The sequence below is a fragment of the Talpa occidentalis genome, unplaced genomic scaffold (assembly GCF_014898055.3).
Source record: "Talpa occidentalis isolate TD23 unplaced genomic scaffold, MPIMG_talOcc4v2.1 talOcc4.8, whole genome shotgun sequence".
Taxonomy (NCBI): domain Eukaryota; kingdom Metazoa; phylum Chordata; class Mammalia; order Eulipotyphla; family Talpidae; genus Talpa; species Talpa occidentalis.
The window spans coordinates 99007931-99031133 of record NW_023605194.1 but is presented as its reverse complement, the minus strand read 5'-3'; the positions used below and the strand labels follow the sequence as shown (position 1 = coordinate 99031133).

The 23203-nt window shown below is 36.1% G+C and overlaps 1 protein-coding gene across 1 annotated transcript in view; it reads right to left on the bottom strand.

Annotated features, from left to right (window-relative positions):
• The window catches only part of MARCHF1 (membrane associated ring-CH-type finger 1), a 308377-nt gene that overhangs the window by 131924 nt on the left and 153250 nt on the right, over positions 1-23203 (bottom strand). The window contains exon 3 of the mRNA XM_037497089.2: positions 2838-2888. Within this exon, the coding sequence (XP_037352986.2) occupies positions 2838-2888 (51 nt within the window). The remainder of the gene's footprint in view (positions 1-2837; positions 2889-23203) is intronic.

The window sequence follows — 23203 nt, the reverse complement described above, 5'->3', positions numbered from 1 at the left end:
GAATTCTACAAGCAAGGAGAATGGCATATTCAGAATATTCAAAGATAAAAATTGCCTATCAAGAATACTATATCCTACAATACTCTTTCAGATATGAAGGAGAAATAAAAAACTTTGCAAACCAACAGAAGCTGAATTTGCAAACACTAGATCTCTACAAGAAAAGTTGAGAGGAGCACTTATATTTAAATTGAAGAGAAAAAGCTCAACAAGAAAACTGACAAGGAAACAGAACCAGAAAATGGCAGTAGCAAATACTCCTATATCAATACTCACCCTAGAGAGTTACTCTACAATCCATGTTCTTAAATATTCTATTATATTGATTATCATACCCTTGAAAATACTCCATCTTTTTTTGACATAAGAATTATTTTGATAAAATTATTTTGATAAAATTAGAAAAAGAACATCCTGTGCTACTTTAATGTATACTTCTCCACCACTTTAAAAGTTAAAGGACCCAAATATTGCTACATTTTGCCATTTCATACTTGACAAGTTATATGCTCCGAATAAAGAGTTTATCACTTAGTAATTCATGAAAAGTAGTGAGGACTCAACCATTCTGAACATAAATAAAAGGAAAGCGATATTGTTTTAAATAAAGTGAATTTATGTACACTGAAATCTTTTTATCCCTATGGGTGTTTGATAGTTGAGGTTTTGCTATTGTAAAATTAAAGTGACTGTTTAAAAAAAGAACTTTTCATTTCTCTCCAGATAGAATGAATTTTTTTATTGTCTCCCACACAGGGATGCAGTTAATACACTTCAGAGCTTAGAAGAACTCGTAGAGAGGAAACTACACTCCTGACTTTTTTACTTCTAAAAGAATAAATTAGAAGGTTAAAAGTTATAAACAAGATGCATTATATCAAGCTCGAACGGCAGCTTGGAAATGCAGATTTAATTTCAATCCTGGTTCATGAAACAGTATTTGGTGTGACAACAGAGTTTTCTAGTCTATTTATAAGTTTCTAGGTCAATATTAACATTCAAATTCAGAAAGATGACAATGTTCCACAGCTGCAGGCAAGACTTCATGATGAGACTAAAATAATAGACAATTGAAAGGTATGACTTTCATTTACAAGTACTTAAGAAAACCTCCTTCAGGTAACTGATATCATCACGGTCATGTCACATAGGAGGCAACTGTGTCTCAGGGAGGTTATGTGAATGTCTCGGGGTCACATAAGTAAGAAGTGACAGAGCAGAAACTACACTCAGATCCTCTCCCCCAGAGCTAGTACTTTTAACAACTTGGTCATATTGCTTCTCAAAGATCTCTGAGGGGATCCAGGCTTGAATGTAATTAGCAATGCTCAATATCAGTACTGAGATACAATTTCTGGAGGTCTCTTGCATCTTTACCTGCCTTACAAACAGATGCATTGATGGCTTTTGGTCTGGAATATCTTGTTAAAGTATATTTGTATAAAGGATTACATTGCAAAATAAATTTTTTTCATAGGATTACATTGCAACATAAAATTATGTCTCCCTAAAAAGCAATGGACAGACATGTTTACTGTCTGTTAAAATATTAGAGTTTCTTATATTTAGAGCACCACTCCTGAAACCAACCCACTGTGTTTGCAGGTGTTTCTGGCCATCTTGGCATCGTGCTGTAAGAACTGACCTCAGAAAACCAGTATTTAATAAAATACTGCTACCCAGGCAATTGCTAATTTTCAATGAGTAATTAAATTCTTTATTTCTGAAAACACAACAAAAATTTCCCTAAATTGGAAGTGAATTTAGGTTCTGTAGCACCTAAAATTTGCCACTATTTTGGGATCTTCCTTTAGAAAAATAATATAAAATGACATGAAGTTCAGGACTGTGGAAGACTGCTGGCCAGTGAGAGGTCCTGTAATGGAAGTTCTATTAGAGGTAAATCCATCTTTGTCTGAGTTATATTTTTGGAAGACATAATTTACACTTTGACAAATGACTCTAAATGACTTTTCACTCCCTAAACAACAAGCCTAAATGTTAAACAGTGTCTCATTTTAGAAAGTAGCTATTAATTTTTGTTTTCTAGGCAAAATAAGAATCTAGAATATGTCTTCTACACCATAATCTTTTGAAAACTCTGATATGTATTTGGATAATTTTGTAGGAACATTTTTGAAAAATCTATTGAATCTATAACATAAATATGATCAAGCTAAAGTCTCATATTGACTTTTTTCTTTTTTTTTTTTTAAATTTATTTATACAAGCACTGGGTACAGTCAGAAGCGTGAGAGGGTGAGAGAATTCACCAGAGCCAGAGCGGGGAGCAGAGCAGGCAGAAGGATCGAAGTACACTGCTGAGGGGAGCAGCGGGCGGCAGGAGAGGTCTGCGCGCCATGCGGGACCCTCCTCCGGTGGCCGGGAGCAGCCGGGGATCGAATCGGCGCTGCAGAGGCTGCGGGCAGCTTCGCAGCCCAGTGCTCAACCGCAGTGCCACCGGGGAGGCCCAATCATATTGATTTCTAAAACCTATACAGGTGACAGAAATAGTCACATTTTAGTAGCATCGAGTTGGGACTCTTGAAAAATGGAGTTGATGGAAACTGAGGGATGACTATTGATAGTTTCAGCTATCGATAGATGAAACTCTAAAAAAGCAAATGATCACATACAGCACTGAAAAGGAAAAAATAGCATAATTCATTTTGTTGTGTAAAATCATTTCCTTTTATCATAGTAAAAGCTCAAAATGGTTACCATTATTAAGTCATATGTTGTATTGTTCACAGATAACAATTAAAGGTTAAACATTATAAAATATTTACTTATATGGAAATCAATAAACAATTTAAAAATGAATATAGTTCACCTACTTTTGAAATATTACTTGATCGACTTGCAGATCGCCCTGGGGATTTGTCATTCTGAAAAATATAATTAGAGACACTGATTAGATCTATAGCAAGTCTTTACTACATAGAGAAGACAGCATAGCATAGACCAACATGTAAATACTCTATAAATTTATAAATTTTTATGATTGGCATACAAGTTGCTTAGACAGGATAACTTTTTCCTACTAGTTATGTATCTCTAGAACAGATTAGTACCCTTTGGAAAATGTTTCCGTTAACATGAAGCTTTATTTCAATGTAGGTTTATATCAATGTATTCCTAGGAAATGTTTATTTCTTTACAAAAATTTAGGCAATTCCTCTGAAATAAAATTAGATGATGGAAATAAAATCAATGATTTCCCTTTTTGATTTTGCTATCAGGAAATTCTGAGTAACTTCTGGTTCCCTGTGTCAGTCAATACTGTACCAGGTACATGGCATATACAGTTAACCCATGTTCTCCTACAATGCATTTTATAAGTCTTTACCATTATTTTACTTTTAAGAAAAAACTTTAAAAGATACTTTTAAAAATGAAAACATGTTTTTAAAATTAAAAATACTTTACATCCTTGGTTCTTGCTTTTTAATGAATTTCTAATTTAGTATAAAAGAAACATGAATGTTTTTGAATAGATAACTTTTTAATAAGCCATACAATTTTCAAGTAGAAAGGGGCCTTAACTAGTTGCACCCCCTCCTCTGAAGATAAGAGGCACCTATCCTGACAATTACAGAGTTGCTACTACATCAGGGCCAGCCTGAGGCCTATGACTCATGTATTTGGTCAATCTACTTGTCATTACCTGCTGGTGGATAACTGACTTACAGATCTGAATCCATGGGCATCACAAATTTTACATGTAGCAAGAAATCACAATACAATCCTCCCTCTGAAGAAAAAATGTTGGATGCACCTGACTTGGAAATCAAGTTTGTGAAGGATCTGAAATAATTTCACCACTTACATACCTCAGCATTCTTTAAAAAAAAAAATTTTTTTTTTTCCTGAGCATTTGGACTTAGCGACAAATCACAACTGAATAGACTGGCCAGTGAATCTTGACAGAGGTCATTTTTAAGAACTAAACTCTAAGAGCAACCTGTGGGTCTGAAATTACCCACAATGATGGCTTGAGATAGTTTTGGAAATACAGTAGAGGCAGGACATGCCAAATGTGTTATTGTGAAAAAACAGTAGCTGCATTCACTGCAAACTGTCACTGTGTCATGCACCGGTTGGCAGAGATTTCAATTGAACAATACCTTTTCCTTTCCATGTGACATCTATCTAGCATAACCACTGATGTCACTGTGGCGTGTGTTATTACAGAACGAGATGAGTCACAACGATATGATTAGTTACACCTCATAACGGTCCTGCGATCCAGCTGGAGATTAATGTATATGCTACCCACACACATTTTTCCTTGATTAGCTTCCTCTGGTGATGGAGAGAGGCATTTCTCTACTGACATCTCAACTCCTCTTCTAGAGACTAGGAAACAAAATCGATCTGTCTTTCCTTCTCAATGAAATTCAGGATTTTGATACATGACTGTACAGAACAGAGGTAAATAAGCCACATAATATAGTAAGTTTTACAAGGAGTTTTGCTGTAGTGTTATTTTGTTATGTTCTCTATATTTGTGTTGTATTTGAGAACGTGATTAAAGAACTAGAATTGAAAGATGCTTCAGTAAGAGGTACAGCAGGAAATTCAATTTGGCATTTGATTACTTAATTTTTCAAAACAAATAGGATTTTGGGCTTATTTTTATATAAAACAAGGAGGGTCAGTTTCTGCCCACAACTGGGAGTTCAATACAGGTTTATGATAAGCAGATAATTCCCATATGCTTTATCAGCATTCCCCAATCTTATGGAGAGGAAACATCTTCCTGATTATTTAGAACTTCAAGACAACTTTTAACTTGAAATCCACTGGCTTCTATTTTCTCCCCTGAAAAGGTCAGATACTGAAAGATATAAATGAGCTTAGGCATAGGTTAACATTTACCCCATGGCTGTGTTCTCTATCATTTCTATTCAAATTAACACATGGGAGCAGACTGGTCCACGCCATTGCTGTGCTGCCAGTGATGCCGATTAAGAGATGGATTTGCTACTAGACCCACACTATCCTTAGCATGTGTATATTGCTTGACATTCCAGGACTTCAATTTCCTCACTAAGAAATGAGGCAGGCTGCCTTGGAGATTGTTGCAAGGATCAAATGAGTTATAAATGAAAATATATTATAGATTGCAAGGTTATAATATTCCCATTATTCACAAGCAGAGGAAACCAAAAGGGCTCTCTCAAAAATCACAATTACCATCACAGGTTACCAGACTCATAATTTTAAAATAAACCTTGACTTTTCCATCCTACGATTCCACCTATTGGGGATTTGACTCTAACATATAAAATTTAAGAATGAAAAATCAAATTTTTATCCAATCTGGGGGATTAAGGAAGTTTGCTCTACTCTGCTTTTGAAGCAAAACACCAGAAACACTTTTTCTTTTGGAAAACTTCCAAAGCAATCTGTCCAATTTGCTACTAATTGATTGGGTGGCTTGTCCCATTACTATTGCAACGACATATTCTTCTTTGTTTGTAGATTAATCAAATACGGTTGTCATACTTCATTATGATCAGTTTGAATTCTTTACCTTATATTGAATAGAAGCTGTCTCAGAATCTTATGTAACTTATTGGTGTCCAAATTATAGTGATCTTGTAAGTCAATGAAAGTTGGACCCAACAAAAGCTCCAGACAAGTCTGCTTGAAAAATGTGGGATCACCCCCAGTCACGCGAGATCTTAGTAGATTGTTTACAGCCTACAGAAGGAAAGAGTTCTAGTTTCACAAGTGTTTTTTTTTTTAACATTTTTGAGAGATTTCTAATTTTTGGTTTGATATGAATATATCCTATATTATTAATTTTGGATTTTGATTATTACTAATATAATAATAATTGTTTTTCAAATTTGATCTTATTAAACAGGGTTGAAGAAAAAAAAAGATTACCAAATAAGAAAATCATCACTAAATTATTTCAAGATATATTCAATGTCATGATATAAAAAGAACTTTTTTATGGTTGCCATGAGGATTCTTTCTTTCTTTCTTTCTTTCTTTCTTTCTTTCTTTCTTTCTTTCTTTCTTTCTTTCTTTCCTTCCTTCCTTCCTTCCTTCCTTCCTTCCTTCCTTCCTTCCTTCCTTCCTTCCTTCCTTCCTTCCTTCCTTCCTTCCTTCCTTCCTTCCTTCCTTCCTTCCTTCCTTCCTTCCTTCCTTCCTTCCTTCCTTCCTCTTGCTCTTTCTTTCTATACAAGAACTGGGGTACAGGCCAGAGGCACAGGAGGATGACAGGATTTACCAGAGACAGAGTGGGGAACAGAACAGCAGATCGACTGAAATACACTGCTGAGGGGAGCAGCGGGTCAGACAGGAGAGGTCTGCTGCCCCATGTGGGTATCTCCCTGGCTGGCCGGGAATCGAACCCGTGCTGCAGAGGCTGCGAACAGCTTCACAGCTCTGCGCTGAACCCGCTACACCACCGGGGAAGCCCTGTATCAAATTTTCTATATCTAAAATAGTCCCTTTTTGCCTAGTATCACCTTGTTCTGAACAGATTCTGTCTGACTTCCTCTTTAATGCTTTGTTGTTGTCTCATATTACTCTTGTTTATGTTTCTGATTCTGTATTATTCTTTACATCTTGCTCAGGCTTTAGGTACATTTTTTCATGTCGAAGAATTCCTTTTAGGGGAGATCTTGTACATGTCATTAGCTTTTGTTTTTCCAGGAAAGCCTTCATTTCTCCATCTTATTTGAGTGATAATTTGCATGGAAGAATATTTTTTGCTGGTGGTTTTTATCATTTTGTATTGTGAATGTGTCATTTCGCTCTCTCCTAGTTTGTAGAGTTTCTGTGTAAATTATGGTGATACCCTGATTGGGGTACCTTTGTATGTTATATGTTTGCCCTGCCTAGCATTCTTTAATGTTTCTGACAATTCAACAAGGATGCATCTTTTTACATTTAGAAACTCCTTCTGTTCCTTTTGTTTTTTCCCCTGAGATCATAAACCTATCTTTCTGTGTTTACTTAAGATTCTCAACTTCATTGGATTTCCTGTGATAGGTCTAAATTCTTTGTTCAATTTTCCAATTCTCTGTCACTGAGTTTGGCTTCTGGTGATTTATCCTCTTTCAGCATTTCCTTCTTGTGACTCCCCAGACTGGCTTTTTCTAGGTACGTGTGTTGCCTTACTTTGTTTCTGCAGGAGGTGGCGCTGTGACTTTAATTTTGGGTTCCTCTTTTGTTTGTCTTGGCAGTGGGTGGAGATAAGAAAGGGAAGTGAGCCTGACAACGGAGTCTTGTGGGGGGCAACCGAGGCATAGATTCCTGTGCTGCCACATCTCCCTGTGGACCTGAACAAGCACCAATCTGTGCACAGAACCTATGTTCTAGGCCCCTGCCTTCTTGCCATGGGTTTCTGCGTTTAGCAGCAGGTTTCTCTCCAGTCTCAAAAATTCTGGATTCCCTGAGGGGAGAGAAGGGACTCATCTGCCCACACTGCCACTAATCAAGCTCTCTGGGACTCAACACCAGGCCGAAGGGCTCAAACAGCCAAAGAGTTCACATTTGTTGAAGGGCTCATCAGCACCAGATACGGTGTCCCAACAGTTTATACCCTCTCCCAGCTTGTTTGGCTCTTAGGAATGGCTACTGCTGTGGCCACAGTGCCTTCCTCTCTCCCTGCTCCAGCACCTCTGTGAGTCATCGTCCACTGACCTTAGAAGTAAAAATTTATGGATCATCTAGGCAAAACAGCAATGAGCTGCTGAGATTTCTGCGAGTTGTAGTTGTTTTCTGGTTGTTCTTAGGTAATCAGTTTGCTGCCAGCTATGTATTCCATTGTGTCATGAACATCATATCTTTATAATTAAATGCTGAAAAGACATTAGACAAACCTCAGACATCATGTTCTAATGTAAGATCCAAGCTAAGAAAACCTCTTAAACTGATAAAGACAATATTCTAAAAGTCAATACCAAATAGTATTCTAAATGGTATATGCCGGAAATTCTAGGGATGTTTCCTCATGCTTTTATTATTCAACTTTTTTAGTGTTTCTTTCAAATATAATAACAAAATAAAGTAACACTTGGTAGGAAAAATATTGAAAATGATCCAGTAAAACAATCTTCACACATTAATAATATGCATGGAAATTTTAAGAGTCTTTCATTAAAAAGAAAACTACTGTAGTTAATGATATTTTAGGACAAGGGCTTGGTATAAGATAGAAATTCTAATGTATAAATCCTACTCCTATCAATTGTTCATTAACTGTGCAATCTTGGGAACTCTCTGCCAGTTTCTGCAATTACAAAAGGAAAACAATATGGTCTTTAACATTAAGTACTGGTATTATAAGAATTAAGTGTGAAACTTTATGTAAAATTTTAGCCAATATCCAATTAATTCCTGCTTTTAATTTTTATTAAATTAGCATGTTCATGATTATATAATTTTTATTTTTTATGGCTTCTAATGATATAATAATGTGGAATTATAAAAAAATGATCAGGAATGTGGTGATCTGTTAACTTGTCTTTGCCTTTTGAGATGTTGCTACATTTTATTGCATAGACTCAGACATTTTATCAAATTAATATTTTAAAAGTAACACTAGATGGAGAAATTTGTTGGCACAAACAAATAAAGCATCATTACATGCCAGATCTCAGAGATACCATTTGAACTCTCTAATAGATGAAACAAATATGGGTTAAGGAAACAAGTCACTCAAGACCCTAGTTAACTTGTGGCACCTCGGTTTTTGCCATAAGTACAAGATTTAATCAGCTAAACTTATTTAATATTTGTTATTTCATTCATTTACTCAGTCACAGTTACTTATTGCCATTACGGGTCAGATACCTAATTATATCTTTCTGCTACTTGTTGATAATACATTGAGTAAAATATAAACTTAAAGAACATAACAATTAAAATTTATAACATATATAAATTTTATTTATGGTCAAGAGTGTTTAATAAGTTGTCAACCTGACATTCACAGCAGTAGTAAATGATAAGTGTTTTTAAAGATAATTATGACTAGTGCCATGTAACTTCACATAGAAAGAGTACCAGTAAAATGATATCTATGTTTGTTTCAAATAGTTGTAGCCATCCTACTACTTATATAGCAGTAGTAAAGACTACATTTTTGGACTTTAGTACACAATTTCTCTTTACATTAATGTCCACTGCATGAACTATGAGGAATACAATATAGTAATTTCTCCCTTGTCTTATACACTGTTTGCTTTCGTAGAGTTATACAGCAGAACTGATGTACGTTTATAAGCTTATTTCATAAGAATTTATCACCAATAACCCCAAGTTAGTAATTGGTTCTTGTTCAAGTACAGACATTAAGAAAGGTGATTTTATGCAGGATTTGTTCCCATACCAGCCTAACAAAGTCTAGTATCAAGATAAAGAAACCAGCCTTGTCACATTTTTGCTTGCAGATTATGTACCTTTTTAATAGTTTCACTTCTTGTGTAAATTTTGTTTTCTTTCTTCCAAATCCAATGTGACTTGTGCCTACTAACTTGTGTTTAAAGATAACTAATAGGATGAAAGATTCTGAATCCATAATTTCTTGTCTGAACTTGCCTCTGGATTTTAGAATCACCTGTCCAACTTCCTTCTCATCATTTCCAGTGCTCTACTTAGTTTCTCTACATAGATAAATAATAGGTAACTAAAACTTACTTTTCTAAGTCTGAGTCACTCCTACATACTATCTGTGAAAGGAGGAATACATTTCAAAACACAATTTAATTATGTACAGAAAAAAAGAGTAAGGTAAAGCTCCTTATAGTTCAGCACACCCTTCCACATATACAATCACTTCTATTCACAGCAACTAGAATTATTCATGAAAATTAAATCAGACCACTCAGCTATAGGAATCCTATACTGTGAGTCCTTGATTCCATGATAAGTGTACACACATCTCAAAAATGCCCAAATATTTAAACATACTCTTCACCAAAGACAATATATAGATGGTAAATAAGCTCATGAAAGATGCTGACCATCATAAGTCCATCATAGGAAACGGAAATTAAAAACATAATGAGAGACCACTAAAATTAAAATATAAACAAAAAAATTGACAAGTGTTGAGAGGATATGGAGAAGTAGGAATCTTTAGACATTATTGGTGAGAATGTACAGCCACTTTGGAAAGTGGTTTTGCAGTTTTTAGAAAATTAAACACATACATACCACACTCCTTAATCACTCTACTATTAGACATTTTACCCAAGGGAAACTAAGACACATGTCCATATAAAATACTTGTCCACAAATTTTCATCGCAGTCTATTTTCTAGCAGGAAAAAACAACAACAACGTGGAAACAACCTAAATGCCCTTCAACAGGTGAAGGGATAAACAACTTGTGGAATATACAAGCAGTGGGATACTGCGCAATGAAATGCCTGACCTACTGGTGTATACAACAACATGGACGATTCCCAGATAATCATTCAGAGTGAGAAACCAGAGCAAAAAAAAAAGAGTATGCACATTATGTAGTATTCCAATCTAGAGTGGTCAAATTCTGGAACATTCAAACTAATCTGTAGTGACAGAATGCAGACCAATATTTGCACAAGGATAAGGGTGGTAGGATAAAGGTGGTAGGATGAGTGAGTGGCAGGATGGAGGAATGACACAAGGATACAAGAAATCTTTTACAAGAAGAAGATTATGCTCATTAACTGCAGCAATCATTTCAACAGGACATCCATATGTCAAAATTATTCAATTGTACCTTTGTCATTTATATTATGTCTGTTATATGTATCAACAAGGTTATAACAATATAGTAAATCAGGCCACACCACTTTTCTGCTCAAAGCCTTCTATTGTCTTCCCATTATTTTTAGAATAAAATTTAAAGTCCCAACTATGTGGTTAAGGTTCTACACGATCTGGCCCTTGGTCAACGTTTCATCCCTTTTCATTGTCCTATGAATGGCTCCAGCAGGTCTCCCTTCTGGTCTTGAAGATGTCCAACATGCTTCTGATCAGGAGTACTTGCTAGTCCTGCAACTGCACACACCTTCTACTACAAATCCTCACAGAATTTGCTTCTTCTCTTTCACTCAAATTAAATTCTACCTCCTTAGAGAAGCCTCCTTGACCACACTATTTACAGCTGCCCCCACACTCCTCATGTGTCACTCTTGGTCCTGTTACACCAAACTATTTAACTTACTGGTAATTATAACCACCTGGCATATCATATAATTATCTGTTTGCCTGTTTCTTATGTGTTTCTTTTCTTCATTAGATTATGACAGGTATGGCAATGGAAAACGTGTCTTTTTGTTCAGTGTTACAAGTGCCTCACCTGGAGAGTATCTAACATACCATGAACTCAATAAAGTTACAGAAGAAATTATCTTTATGCTAAACCTTTCTCCATAACCTTTCTCCTACTGCACTGTAAAAGCCTGACTCTTTTAAAATTATTCGTCGTTTTAAAAATTATCGTGCAATACTACAGGTTATGTATGTGCTAAAATTGGAATCATAAAACAATTATGTTTCCAAACTAGCTTTGTTCAGCATGCAAAAATTCATTCTGAAATGGGTAGTGATGCCTAAAATACATGACATTATGATGCTAAAGGGATAGAGGGCAAAAAACGGGATAGTTTAAAGAAACTAAGAGCTGTAAAAGAGTCCATAGTAAAATGACAGTTATGTTACATCTAAGAAATATAATAAAAATTTTTTAAAGTACTCACCAAGAATGCTTTTATTCTATTATAGTCAAAAAAAGTTTTTGTGCATGTGTGTGCAAGAAACTTTTTTTCATTATAAATAAAGTCTTACACAAAATATAATTTACATTGTTCATACTTTTCAAAATCCTACATCCCTTTTAAAATTTTTTTCTCCCAGTACACAAAGTGAAAGGCTCAATAAATTTATTGTGGACCTGATGCATTCAGTTACCTATGATACTTACATAAACCATACCTAATGTGTATGAAAGTAGAGAGAGAAATCTAGGTCTGCGTCTACACCCTTATAGCTTAGGTATAAAGGCAAAACCATCTGTATTCATGGAAAGCAAAGCTGGGATGTGCAAGGGAGAATCTGTTTATAGTCAAACTCCAAAAGCAGAATCCTGCTGTCTAAATGTCTTTATTTTTTTTAAATATTTATGCATATAAGAGCTGGGGTGTAGGCCAGAGGTACTGGCTGAGGGAGGGGTAAGAGGATTCACCAGAGACAAAGTGGGGAGCAGAACAGGTGGACTGACTGAAATACACTGCTGAGGGGAGCAGTGGGCAAGACAGGAGAGGTCTGCTGTGCCATGTGCCATCCCTGGCCAGGGATCCAACTCGTGCTGCAGTGGCTGCAGATAGCTTCATAGTGATGAGACTTAACTCCTTGTGCCACCAGGGAGATCACTCTAAATGTCTTTAATAAGATGACTTCTGTAGTTATGTCCATTCTTCAAGCCACCTTCCAGCACTCACAGCTTCTTTCTATTGCCTCTAGAAATAGTTCAGGCTTTCTGGTCATCTGGGTGTGCATGCTTATTTGAAATCAGCAGATGCAGTTCTGATATTAACAAAGAGGTTACATTGTGATTCATGTTGTTTCAGAAAAGGAAACCTGTGTCAATTTTCAAATTGACCTTAATGAGTAGAATTAACAGAAAAATGCAGACATATTTTAATTTGATTTTAGGCACTTGAAGCAAACATGATTATTTTTCAGCTTATGGTTGAAGTTTCCACCAGAGAACTAAAGCCTGGTTTGGGGCCACTGAAACTATTTGACAAAACAAAGCTTAGTGCTTAAGGGCATTGGGCTCTCTGTCACTCATGCTGTATCAGATTCCAAAATATATTTCATATTGGGGAAATAGTGTATATTTTTATGACTATTTTCATTGTATCTTTTGCCTCTTAGGAGATATGACACATGAGAGTTTATATTTTTATGTAATAAAAGCTTCAAATTGAGGACTAGTATATTATTAGCCACCTGGTACATTTATATTTGATACCAGGAAATGCCCAAATGTCTTCATGTGCCTAATAAAGGGCTATTTTTCTTATTCAAAATGATGTTTTAAGGAGCACTTTATGCCAAATGATTAACATTCTCTCAAACTACAGCTCTCACAAATGCAAAGCAATGAGTTTCATTCTTCTGTTCAGGATTTAGCCTGAGAAAAATATTTAACTGCCATAAAGCAAAAAACACAGCTGGATCAATGGCAAAAAAGCACTCGTCAAATTTTAAAACCTAAAGCATACTTTAAATTACAAATAAATTCAGGCATCAGAAATATTCTTAATTCTTGGGGCCATTACCTAACCGCTACCTCCTTCCTAAGTAGTGGCTAATTTAAACGTCAACTGCTGCAGAGAAAAACCATTGGATGAAAAGAGGAAACAATTCCCGTAAGTCCATGATTGATGTTTCATAAGACTATTTTCTTTCCATCAAATTCTTTTCAGGTTAGTAATATTTGCCATATGGGAGAAAATAGTCTGGCATTAAAATCAAACATGCAATACAATAATCCACCAAAAAAATTAATCTCATTTTGACTTTCACTTCTTTACTCAAAAAAATGTTCACACGTTAAGTCAAGATTGGTCCATACATATGAAATATCTCATAACCCTTTATAACACATTGCATGGTAAATAGATTTTACACTCTGCTTCCATTTGATACCTTACAGAGACCCTTCATAGAGTTTCCGCTGACTCAGACTCTATTCCCCTGAAATACGAGGACTAGACAAATCATAAAAGAACACCAGAGACTAATTCATTGCACAAATGATTATTCACAAATTATGGAGCCTGGTTGTTATATATAAGAGAATTCAGCATGATGAAAAGGACAGCCCTCCCTACTCTTGACATTTATATTTGGCAGAATGGTCGTAAGAGTGATAGAACACAGTAATTTCAAAGTATACCATATCCGTAGTGAAAGAACACTAAACTGAAATGTCACGAACTCAAATACTGGCCCATTTTAAAAGCTTTAAAGAACACTATTTAAAAACTAAAATAGTAGAAGAGATAATCATGTAAATTTGCTAACATGACATTCAGAATAAATACTCTGGAGGAAATAATTTTCCCTTTGAAAAAGTTTTCAATTATACTTAATCATTTAAACTTCTTTTATGTGATACTTTTCAGACAAAGTTTTTTATTTCATACTTTCATGTTAAGATTAAAGTACATTTTATTTAATATAGTAATAAACACCACTACCACCACTTTAGGACTTCACAAAATCTTGTCCTGAGGTAAAAAACCTATTTTTCACATTATGCATCTTATGGTGGAGTCCAATGCCATCTGAAATGACATTCCCCCAACTAGTCCGAATACCTGAAGGATGGTAAAAGAAATAACAAATTGTGATTCATTTTTTGGTTGTTGCATTGCCTTTTTGTCATTTACTGACACCAGTACATGAATTGCCTAATTATTACATGCCAGCAGCATGATTGAACCAACCTTGATTCATAGCCATTGAATATGAGAGACTTGATGGTTACACACCAGCTGAAAGAGCTCAGTTTAAGCCTTTATTAAAGACTGATCACACTGTAAAAACTACCAAGGTGTTCCTGTCCCTTCACCCTCCCACCATGTTATTCTCCTCTCACCTAACCTCCTTCAAGGTAGGGCATTCATTGTCTACCGTCATATGCCTTGTTCCCAGTTACAGGTCCTGTTTCAATGATGTAGGCAGAAGACATAAAACTCATGCAACAGAGACAAGGGAAATTTATTACTTATTATAGCAGCAGCAGCAGCAGCAGCCTAGTATTAGCATTAGTGCTCATTCTCCATGGCCAGTGGAGAGTCAGGTGATGTCTTTACAGCCAATGGTTGTGTAACAGGAGAGACACTCCATATCCCTGCCCTTTGCTTTAGACACTATCTTCTCCTATCAAGAATGCACTGTATAGCATCCTTGCAAACATGGTATGGGTCACAGACAGGCAGTGACTCTGCTAGCAAGGTGTGCAGAAATGTGAGAGATTCATGGAAAAGGGCATTCCGCCATGGAAAAGGGCATTCCACCATTAATTCCACTTAATGCAATTCATTTGGTTGTCTTCACTGAATAGGTGAATAATAGAATGTAGAAATTCTAGAACAGGTAGTTCAAAAAAGCTATATATCTTGTGACTCAGAATTCCCAGAGGACACAGGTGGTAATCAGAGAAAAGGAGATTCCTGTTCACCTACTTCAATGAAAAGTCCTTTCCTCTTGTAATAAATAACACTCATCAGTGTGGACCTAGGTCTTCCACTAAACCCGTCAGACTTCGCTTTTGTCCTTCTGAGAACTATTATCGCTACTGTCTCTTGTCTACATTGCCCTTTATCTTCTACTCTTCATAGGGTAGAGGTAGCTCCTCTTCATAGGACAGTGCCAGGAAGCTTGAAGACTAGGTCCTCAACTCATTTCTTCTGCGTATTACTTAACATCACCTTTGGTGAGTCAAAATGGCCGAGTCTCAGCTTTCTAATACACAAAATGAAGAGGTCATTTTTTTCCAGCTTCTTTCTTTATTATTTACTTTAATAATATATTAATTATTCTCTTAGTTGTGATTTCAGCATTTAATTGCTCAAGATTCTGAGTGCTGTATATGTGTTTGTGTGTGTATGTGTGAGGGGGTTCAGGGGAGATGGAGACACTTGCAGCTGAATTTGCCCTTAATTTCACCCTTTTTGTGTCCTCTGAGGAAAAAGGTAAATCCTCATTCCTTTATTGACTGCATATTAAGCAGTGAAAAGGTCCAGTAGAAAGTTTTCCAAAAGGGTCTACTCTAGCTAGTAACTGTGCATAATTCATTACAAAATCATATGGCTTCGTCTTCACCAGACCCTTGCAGGTGGGCATACCTTCTGTCACCCCTCATTGTGCAATGAGGATTCCATTGGAAGCAGAGACTTGATTTAGATCCTGAAGATGTTCCATCGTAACAAAATGATCTCATAAATTATTCAATTTTATTTAATCTTTGTTTTCTCATTAAAAGAACCCGAATAATAATCTGCACTATGAAGCCACCCTAAGGATTTTGAAATGTTTGATGTAAAGTACTCTAGCACATATTTGTTATAAATAAATGTAAAATTTTTTTATTCCCATTCTAAAAATTAGGAAGCTTAATATTAGGGTGTTTAAGTAACTTGTCTAAGATAACACAGCTGGTGCTATATGTTACTTTCCTTCCAAGGTCACCGATGTTCCCCAATGGAAGTTTTGTTTCCTAGGAAGCCTGACCTTTATTAGTGGAGATGAGGAATGTGGTATGTTCACCCTTCCTTATGTGTCTCTCCTCTCCAGTTAGCCACTGTGCAGGGCATACCAGGTAATGGGAACTAATATACCAGAATGTTACTTCTACTTATAATTTTTTTATTATGTTAAAATATACATAACATAAAATTTACCACTCTAACTATTTTCAAGTATATAATTCAGTGGTAATAAGCACATTTATAATGTTATTTCACTTATTTTTTAAATGTCTTTCAAAGCTTTATTTTTATATATGCTTATATAATAAATATAGTATTAGATTCAGTTTTAAATTATTTAAAAATATACAGGAACTTTTTTGAGTATGTGTGATGGCAGCAGAACCTAAAATTATGGAAACCACTGGATAGGGAAATGGTTTTTACAATCCTCTACCAAATCTACAATTGAGCTGTGATTTCTATTTCACACTGCCATCTTGTTCCTCTTCCACAGGCTTGCTAAGAATACTAAATGCAGTCAAACAGAACAGTTAATTGGCTACTCTATAGGGTATTAACTTCCTACTGAAAGATTAGGAACTGTCATCTTACATAGGAAAGATCAGGGCAGAGAAAACAACAGCTGCACTTTCCACTGGAGGTCAATTACACCCATTGCTGCCTTCCACATAAACCATATTAGTTGTTTCAGATGGAATAAAAAGAGAAAGAGGGGCCTCCCTCGTGGTGCAGGCGGTTGAGCGCAACACTGTGAAGCTGTCTGCAGTCTCTGCAGTGCGGGTTCGATCCTGGCCAGTCAGGGAGCTACCCACATGTTGCAGCAGACCTCTCCTGTCTCACCCGCTGCTCCCCTCAGCAGTGTATTTCAGTCAGTCTGCCTGTTCTGTTCCCTGTTCTGTCTCTGGTGAATCCTTTCACCCTCCCACACATCTGGCTTGTACCCTGGTGCTTGAATAAATAAACCTTTAAAAAAAAAAAAAAAGAAAGAGAGAGAAAGAAAGCAAACCAAGGGAATGAGAATCTGTAAGAGAATTTTATCATGTGGAGGTACTTATTGAAAATTCCCAGTAATGTCAAAGACTGAATCTGTAGATCTAAGTTGGCCCTTAGAAATCTGCATTTTAAAACATGCAACTTTAAATTTTGTTAGGGGTCAGCAAAAGAATACATGAACAGATAAAGAATACATGAACGGATGGGACAAGATGCCATTTAACTGACAGTAATTTCTGCATATCGGCTGGAATCATTCTTCAAATATTGAAACTAGAAAATTGGCACTTAAAGAATAAAAGACATTTCTAAATTTTACATGAAGTTGATGAACTTTTTAAGTGAAGCTAGTGGAAGTATATACTCATTGTAAATAAAAAAACTTCTGAATTTGTGAAGTAATAGAAATTCACATCTTTGATATTTTTGTTTACCAGTATAAATTACGTATGTCTATAGCAAAGAATTAATTTCCAAATAAATAGAATAATATTTAGTGTAAATAGAGATTCTCATTGGAATGCCATACACCACTATATTTTAGGTTGAGAAATTTAGACTTTAAAACATGTATTGTTTTCTATCTGTCTTTAGTGGTCTTACCCCTTTGTTATATAATGCAACATACTTATGGTTGTAATTTGTCTTTAGTTTGTATATTTTATAGCCTAGATTGTGAAATGTATTTGTTTTTCACCTTCACGGCTCCTGTCATTATATCTGGAAAATGCATACAAATATCCCAGAGTCCAAATTTACAGAACAATTTGCCTCTGTTTTTCCTTTACTTTTATGGTTTATTTTTTCAAGAAAAAAAACTTTTTTTTTTTTTTTTTTTTTTTTTTTTTAATGGAAAACATTATTTTATTTTATTTTTTTTTTTTTTGGTATTTAATATCTCACTTGGTTTTATTTTTTTTTTTTATTTTTTTTTTTTTTATAAATTTTATTGTTATATTCCCCATACAATTGCCGCCCCCATTCTGACCCCAATCCCTCCCCTCCCGCCCCCGCCCCCTAAAAGTGTCTCTGGTTCATAGTTTTTTGTTGATTTTGATTTTCACTTTCTTATAGTTTTTCATTTTCCTGGTCCCTTATTTAAGTTTTCTAGATTCCTGCTATGAGTGAGACCATCCGGTATTTTTCTTTTCAAGAAAAAAAATCTTTAACCCACTAATCATTAGGATGGGGAACATATAACTATATTTTTATTCTTCAAATATTTTCTCGAAGCAATTATCAAACAAATCTTTCTTTCTCCATATATTTGTGCTTTCTGACATTAAAAAAGTAATTCAAATTATTTTTTTAAAGTCAATGTATTACTGACCCGATTGACTATCTTCTGGTGTTAGAGAAAATCAGGCCATGCCATGAAGTGGCAATAAGGGCTGAGGCAGGAGTTGGGGCTTTCTCTGAGGAAAATGGATGCCTGTTCCATTTATCAGGAATGATTGGGTCTTGTTCTGGGATTGAGAAGAACCCTGTTCACAGTTGGTGCTGAGGAGAGTTAGGCATTGGGTTATAAGAGAACAGAGACAGAGGGGATTCCAATTAATAGGAGAGAAATTGACCCTGGAGAGAGATGACTTTACCTCTGGGGACATTTATGGCCAGTAGGTTCTAGGAAAAATATGCAATCTTCAGTATAAAGTTAAATTCTTTCTTTTCTTCTCTGATAAAACATATTGCAGGTTTTCTTTTTTTGAATATTTATTTATTTATGCATACAAGAACTGGGGTACAGACCAAAGGCATGGGAGCAGGGGTGAGAGGATTCACCAGAGACAGAGTGGGGAGCAGAACAGGTTGATCTTCTGAAATACACTGCTGAGGGGAGCAGCAGGTAAGAAAGGAGAGGTCTGCTGCGCCATGTGGGTTGCTCCCTGGCCAGGATCGAGCTCATGCTACAGTGACCATGGATAATGCTGTGACTTAACCCCTTGTACCACAAGGGATGCCCCGTATTGCAGGTTTTTAATAATAAATGTGATAATGTCTATTCTACTCTGTAGAGGTAGGAGAAGGGCCCATTTCTTCCTTTTTGTTAAGCAGACTGAGAACTTTAGTCTGATCATGAGTCAGCAAATGATCTCCACACTCATGTCTCTCTAGTCACTATGCTCCACTACCTCGTTCATTACCCTACTGACATTTTCAGTAACATCTTGGGTACTGTTAATGTAGACATTAGCTCCACAGGGATCCTTTATGAGAAATTCTCATTTATTTCATTATTCCAGGAGAGTAATTGGACTGTACTAAGAGAAACAGATGGAAATAGTTTGGATTGGATAACACGGCTAGTAAAAGTTCAGGACTAATAAAGTCAAGGTCAGGAGATTGTTCTCTGTGGTAAACAGGGAGTAATTAACTCAGAAAGAGAAATACTTGTCTAAAGGCAGTGATTAAAGCTGTATCTTGGCCAATGACCAAGGTCATTGTGAAGCCCAGGGAAGAGAGAATGCTTAATCTTTCCATCAACAGACTCAGTCCAAAATGACACGTGAATGCCTGTGGGTAATTCTGACAGCTCTAGGCAAGGAAGAAGGAATTAAGGGCAGAGAAAGGAGAAGGAGAAATTATAGAAGAAGATTAAAGGATCACATGTGTGTTTGTGGGAATGCAAAACTATAATTTAGAAGATATACAGGATTGTAATTATTCGAAGGGAAAATACTTTTGGAATTTTTCAATGCTAATATTGTTAAGATGACCTGCTTTTACTCAGAAAGGACCAGAGGAATCACTCAGAGATCATGATAGGATGATGTTGGTAGTCATATTTCACTCCTAGGCCAACATGTTCAGAGATTCAGCTCCAGGTAATAAAGGACTTCTGCAAGGTATGGACTCTGAGAAGTATTCAGAAGAGGAAAGTTAAAGATGTGAACCAAAGGTAAAATTATTTTTCTGTGTATATAACAATCTATGGGTTTTTATTTATTTATTTATTTGTTTGTTTATTTTAAGATTTATTTATTTATTTATACAAGCACTGGGTACAGTCAGAAGCGTGGGAGGGTGAGAGAATTCACCAAAGCCAGAGCGGGGAACAGAACAGGCAGAGTGATGAAATACACTGCTGAGGGGAGCAGTGGGCACGGTAGGAGAGGTCTGCATGCCATGTGGGACCCTCACCAGCAGCCGGGGATAGAACGGGCACTGCAGAGGCTGTGGGCAGCTTCGCAGCCCAGCGCTCAACCACTGCGCCACCAGGGGAGGCCCTCTACGGGTTTTTAATGAAGAAGAAAAATGAAAGGTTACAGTGGCTTGAATCCAGGGTATAAGTTATTAGGGTTTCATGTCAGAGGGATTGAATCAATCACTCGGCCTGCATGGGGCAGTGTGCATGCTTCCTGCTTCCTGGAAGGTGCCTTGGAAGAGTGTGGCCCTTTCCTCACTTAAAATTTTCTTATTTACATATTTCCAGTTTGTCTATTTGAATAGTACTTCCTTTGATAAGATTTCAGACAGAAGCCCAAATCCACAGTGCTTTGGGTAATAAATAATATTTCATTTGGTTTTATCTGTAGTTCTTTAGTTCTTACAAAACCATTTGTGCTCATGACACACACATACCTGATCAGTTAAACATACATGACTTAAGCAGACATTATATCAAAGTTACTCTGATACCTTAAGCCAAAGAAGAAAAGTGTAAGAAATAATTATCTCGCCTAACCTACTGCTATTTTAAGTGTTGTTTTAAAGCACAGGTTTATGCAGAGCTTATCTGCTATTCACTGTGGGAAAATAAAGCATTTGTTTTATTTTTTTTAAATAGAGGCATGTTTTATTTATTTATTTGTTTGTTTGTTTTGTTTATACATGCACTGGGTACAGTCAGAAGCGCGGGAGCACGAGAGAATTCACCAGAGCCAGAGCGGGGAGCAGAACAGGCAGAAGGACCGAAGTACACTGCTGAGGGGAGCAGCGGGTGGCAGGAGAGGTCTGTGCACCATGTGGGACCCTCCTCTGGTGGACAGGGAGCAGCCGGGGATCGAACCGGCGCCGCAGAGGCTGCGGACAGCTTCACAACCCAGCCCTCAACCACTGCGCCACCGGGGAGGCCCAAGCATTTGTTTTAAACAATATCCTTGACTCCCATCTTAGTAAATTGGAAGCAGAGAACAAAGATGGAGGACAACCAAATCTCAAAGAGACATAAGAAATAGACTGAGGAATGTTTTTTAACACTGAACATTCAGTAGAGGTTCAAAACACAGATTATACAGCTATTTGATGTGGCACCAAGTATCCAAAATGGTTCCACTGCTCTTACTCAGCTCTCTGCCTCTTACTTGTTTACCACAGTAAGTACATGAGGAAAGGCTTTTTACACAGTTTTGAAGGATCTAAATATTGTTCTCAGGGACAGGCAAATAAGATGGAGTTTAAGAGAAATGTAATATTGTGGTTATTATTGCTGAGACTGCCTTTGATTAAGTTAATGTATAAAAAAGTGAAGACTAATTAACACACCTTCTTTACTTCTGTTTAAACAGACTCAATTATAACAAAAAACAGTGGAAAGATGACACATCATCACTGAGAAAAGTGCTAAACAATTTGCTGAATTAATGATCTCAATAATCTCTCCAACTTTAAAAATGTATAATAAGAAAATACATAGGTGTTGGTGCTGAAATATGCATTTTTGTATCACAACTTAGACTAATCTTGTGACAACACATTGTGACTCCAGCTGAAGCTTTGGTTGAGCATGTGAAATAAATCAGCTTAGTTTTATTGAGAAGTACTTCAAATAGAATTGTTCCATAAAATATCAATTTAAATTTAGAAACTGACCCCTATTTTCAGATCAATTCCTATTTCACAAGCAGGTGCTGAAGCACTTTTCAGAGTGACTGTACTAACTCATTCTCAGGAAGCACTTATTGATTTATAGTTACATGTATTTGTTGGTAAGAGAGGAAGACTCCAAGGACCCAGTAGGTGATTTTTCTCAGTACTTTATTTCCACTATCAAAGCAAAGTTTTTCCCTCAACGACTATAGGAAATATATCAGGATGATGTTTTGCAGATATCAGATGCAAAATTCTAATAAAAGTTCATATATGCCCTGAATGACATGGAAAATACATATTATTTATCATATTTCAATAGACTTTTCTACAGAATAAGCATTTTCTCAGGTCTCTCTCTCTTTTTTTTTTGTGGGACCCTCGCCAGTGGTTGGGGATTGAACTGGCGCTGCAGAGGCTGCGGGCAGCCTCACAACCCAGCGCTCAACCGCTGCGCCACCAGGGAAGGTCCTCTCAGGTCTCTTTCTAAGTAAAAATATCAGTACCATATACTAAAAAGAGTGTATGTTGTAGAGTCAGGATTTGTAGTTACTTAAACTCTCTATCTGCAGTTGACTTATCAGTAAAATGAAAAGAAAAATATTTAATTTGATAGCAAGATATGAAAGCGCCTAGTATAATACCTGGAAAATAAGGAAGTAGTATTTATAGAGTATTCCCCCCTTGCTTATGCATTGTTGTACATCACAACTGAAAGAAGACAGCCAAGTAAAAAAAATGGCCCATTATACTTTTTTACCCTAAAGTAAGAATATACACATACATAAATATATATATACACATACATATATATGCGGTCTCATTTCACAAGGATTGAAATGACATAAGAAATAAAGAGATAATAAAATTAGAAAAAAATTGAGTGAGAAAATAGACTGATAGACTATAGACATAAAATTGGAACAATTGTGAGAAATAGACCTTAAATTTCTACACACTTTTATTCAATAAAGGGCTGAACATTTGCTTCTGAGCTCCCAAGTGACCAACGCAAAAAGAAAAATAAAACCAATTCCAAGCTTTGATTAACTATTTTAAAACTCATAACAATCCCACAAAAGAAAAGAAAATGTTCATAACACTTGGTTCCAAAAGTGTTACATGACTTATTTTTTAAGGGACATAACAATGCA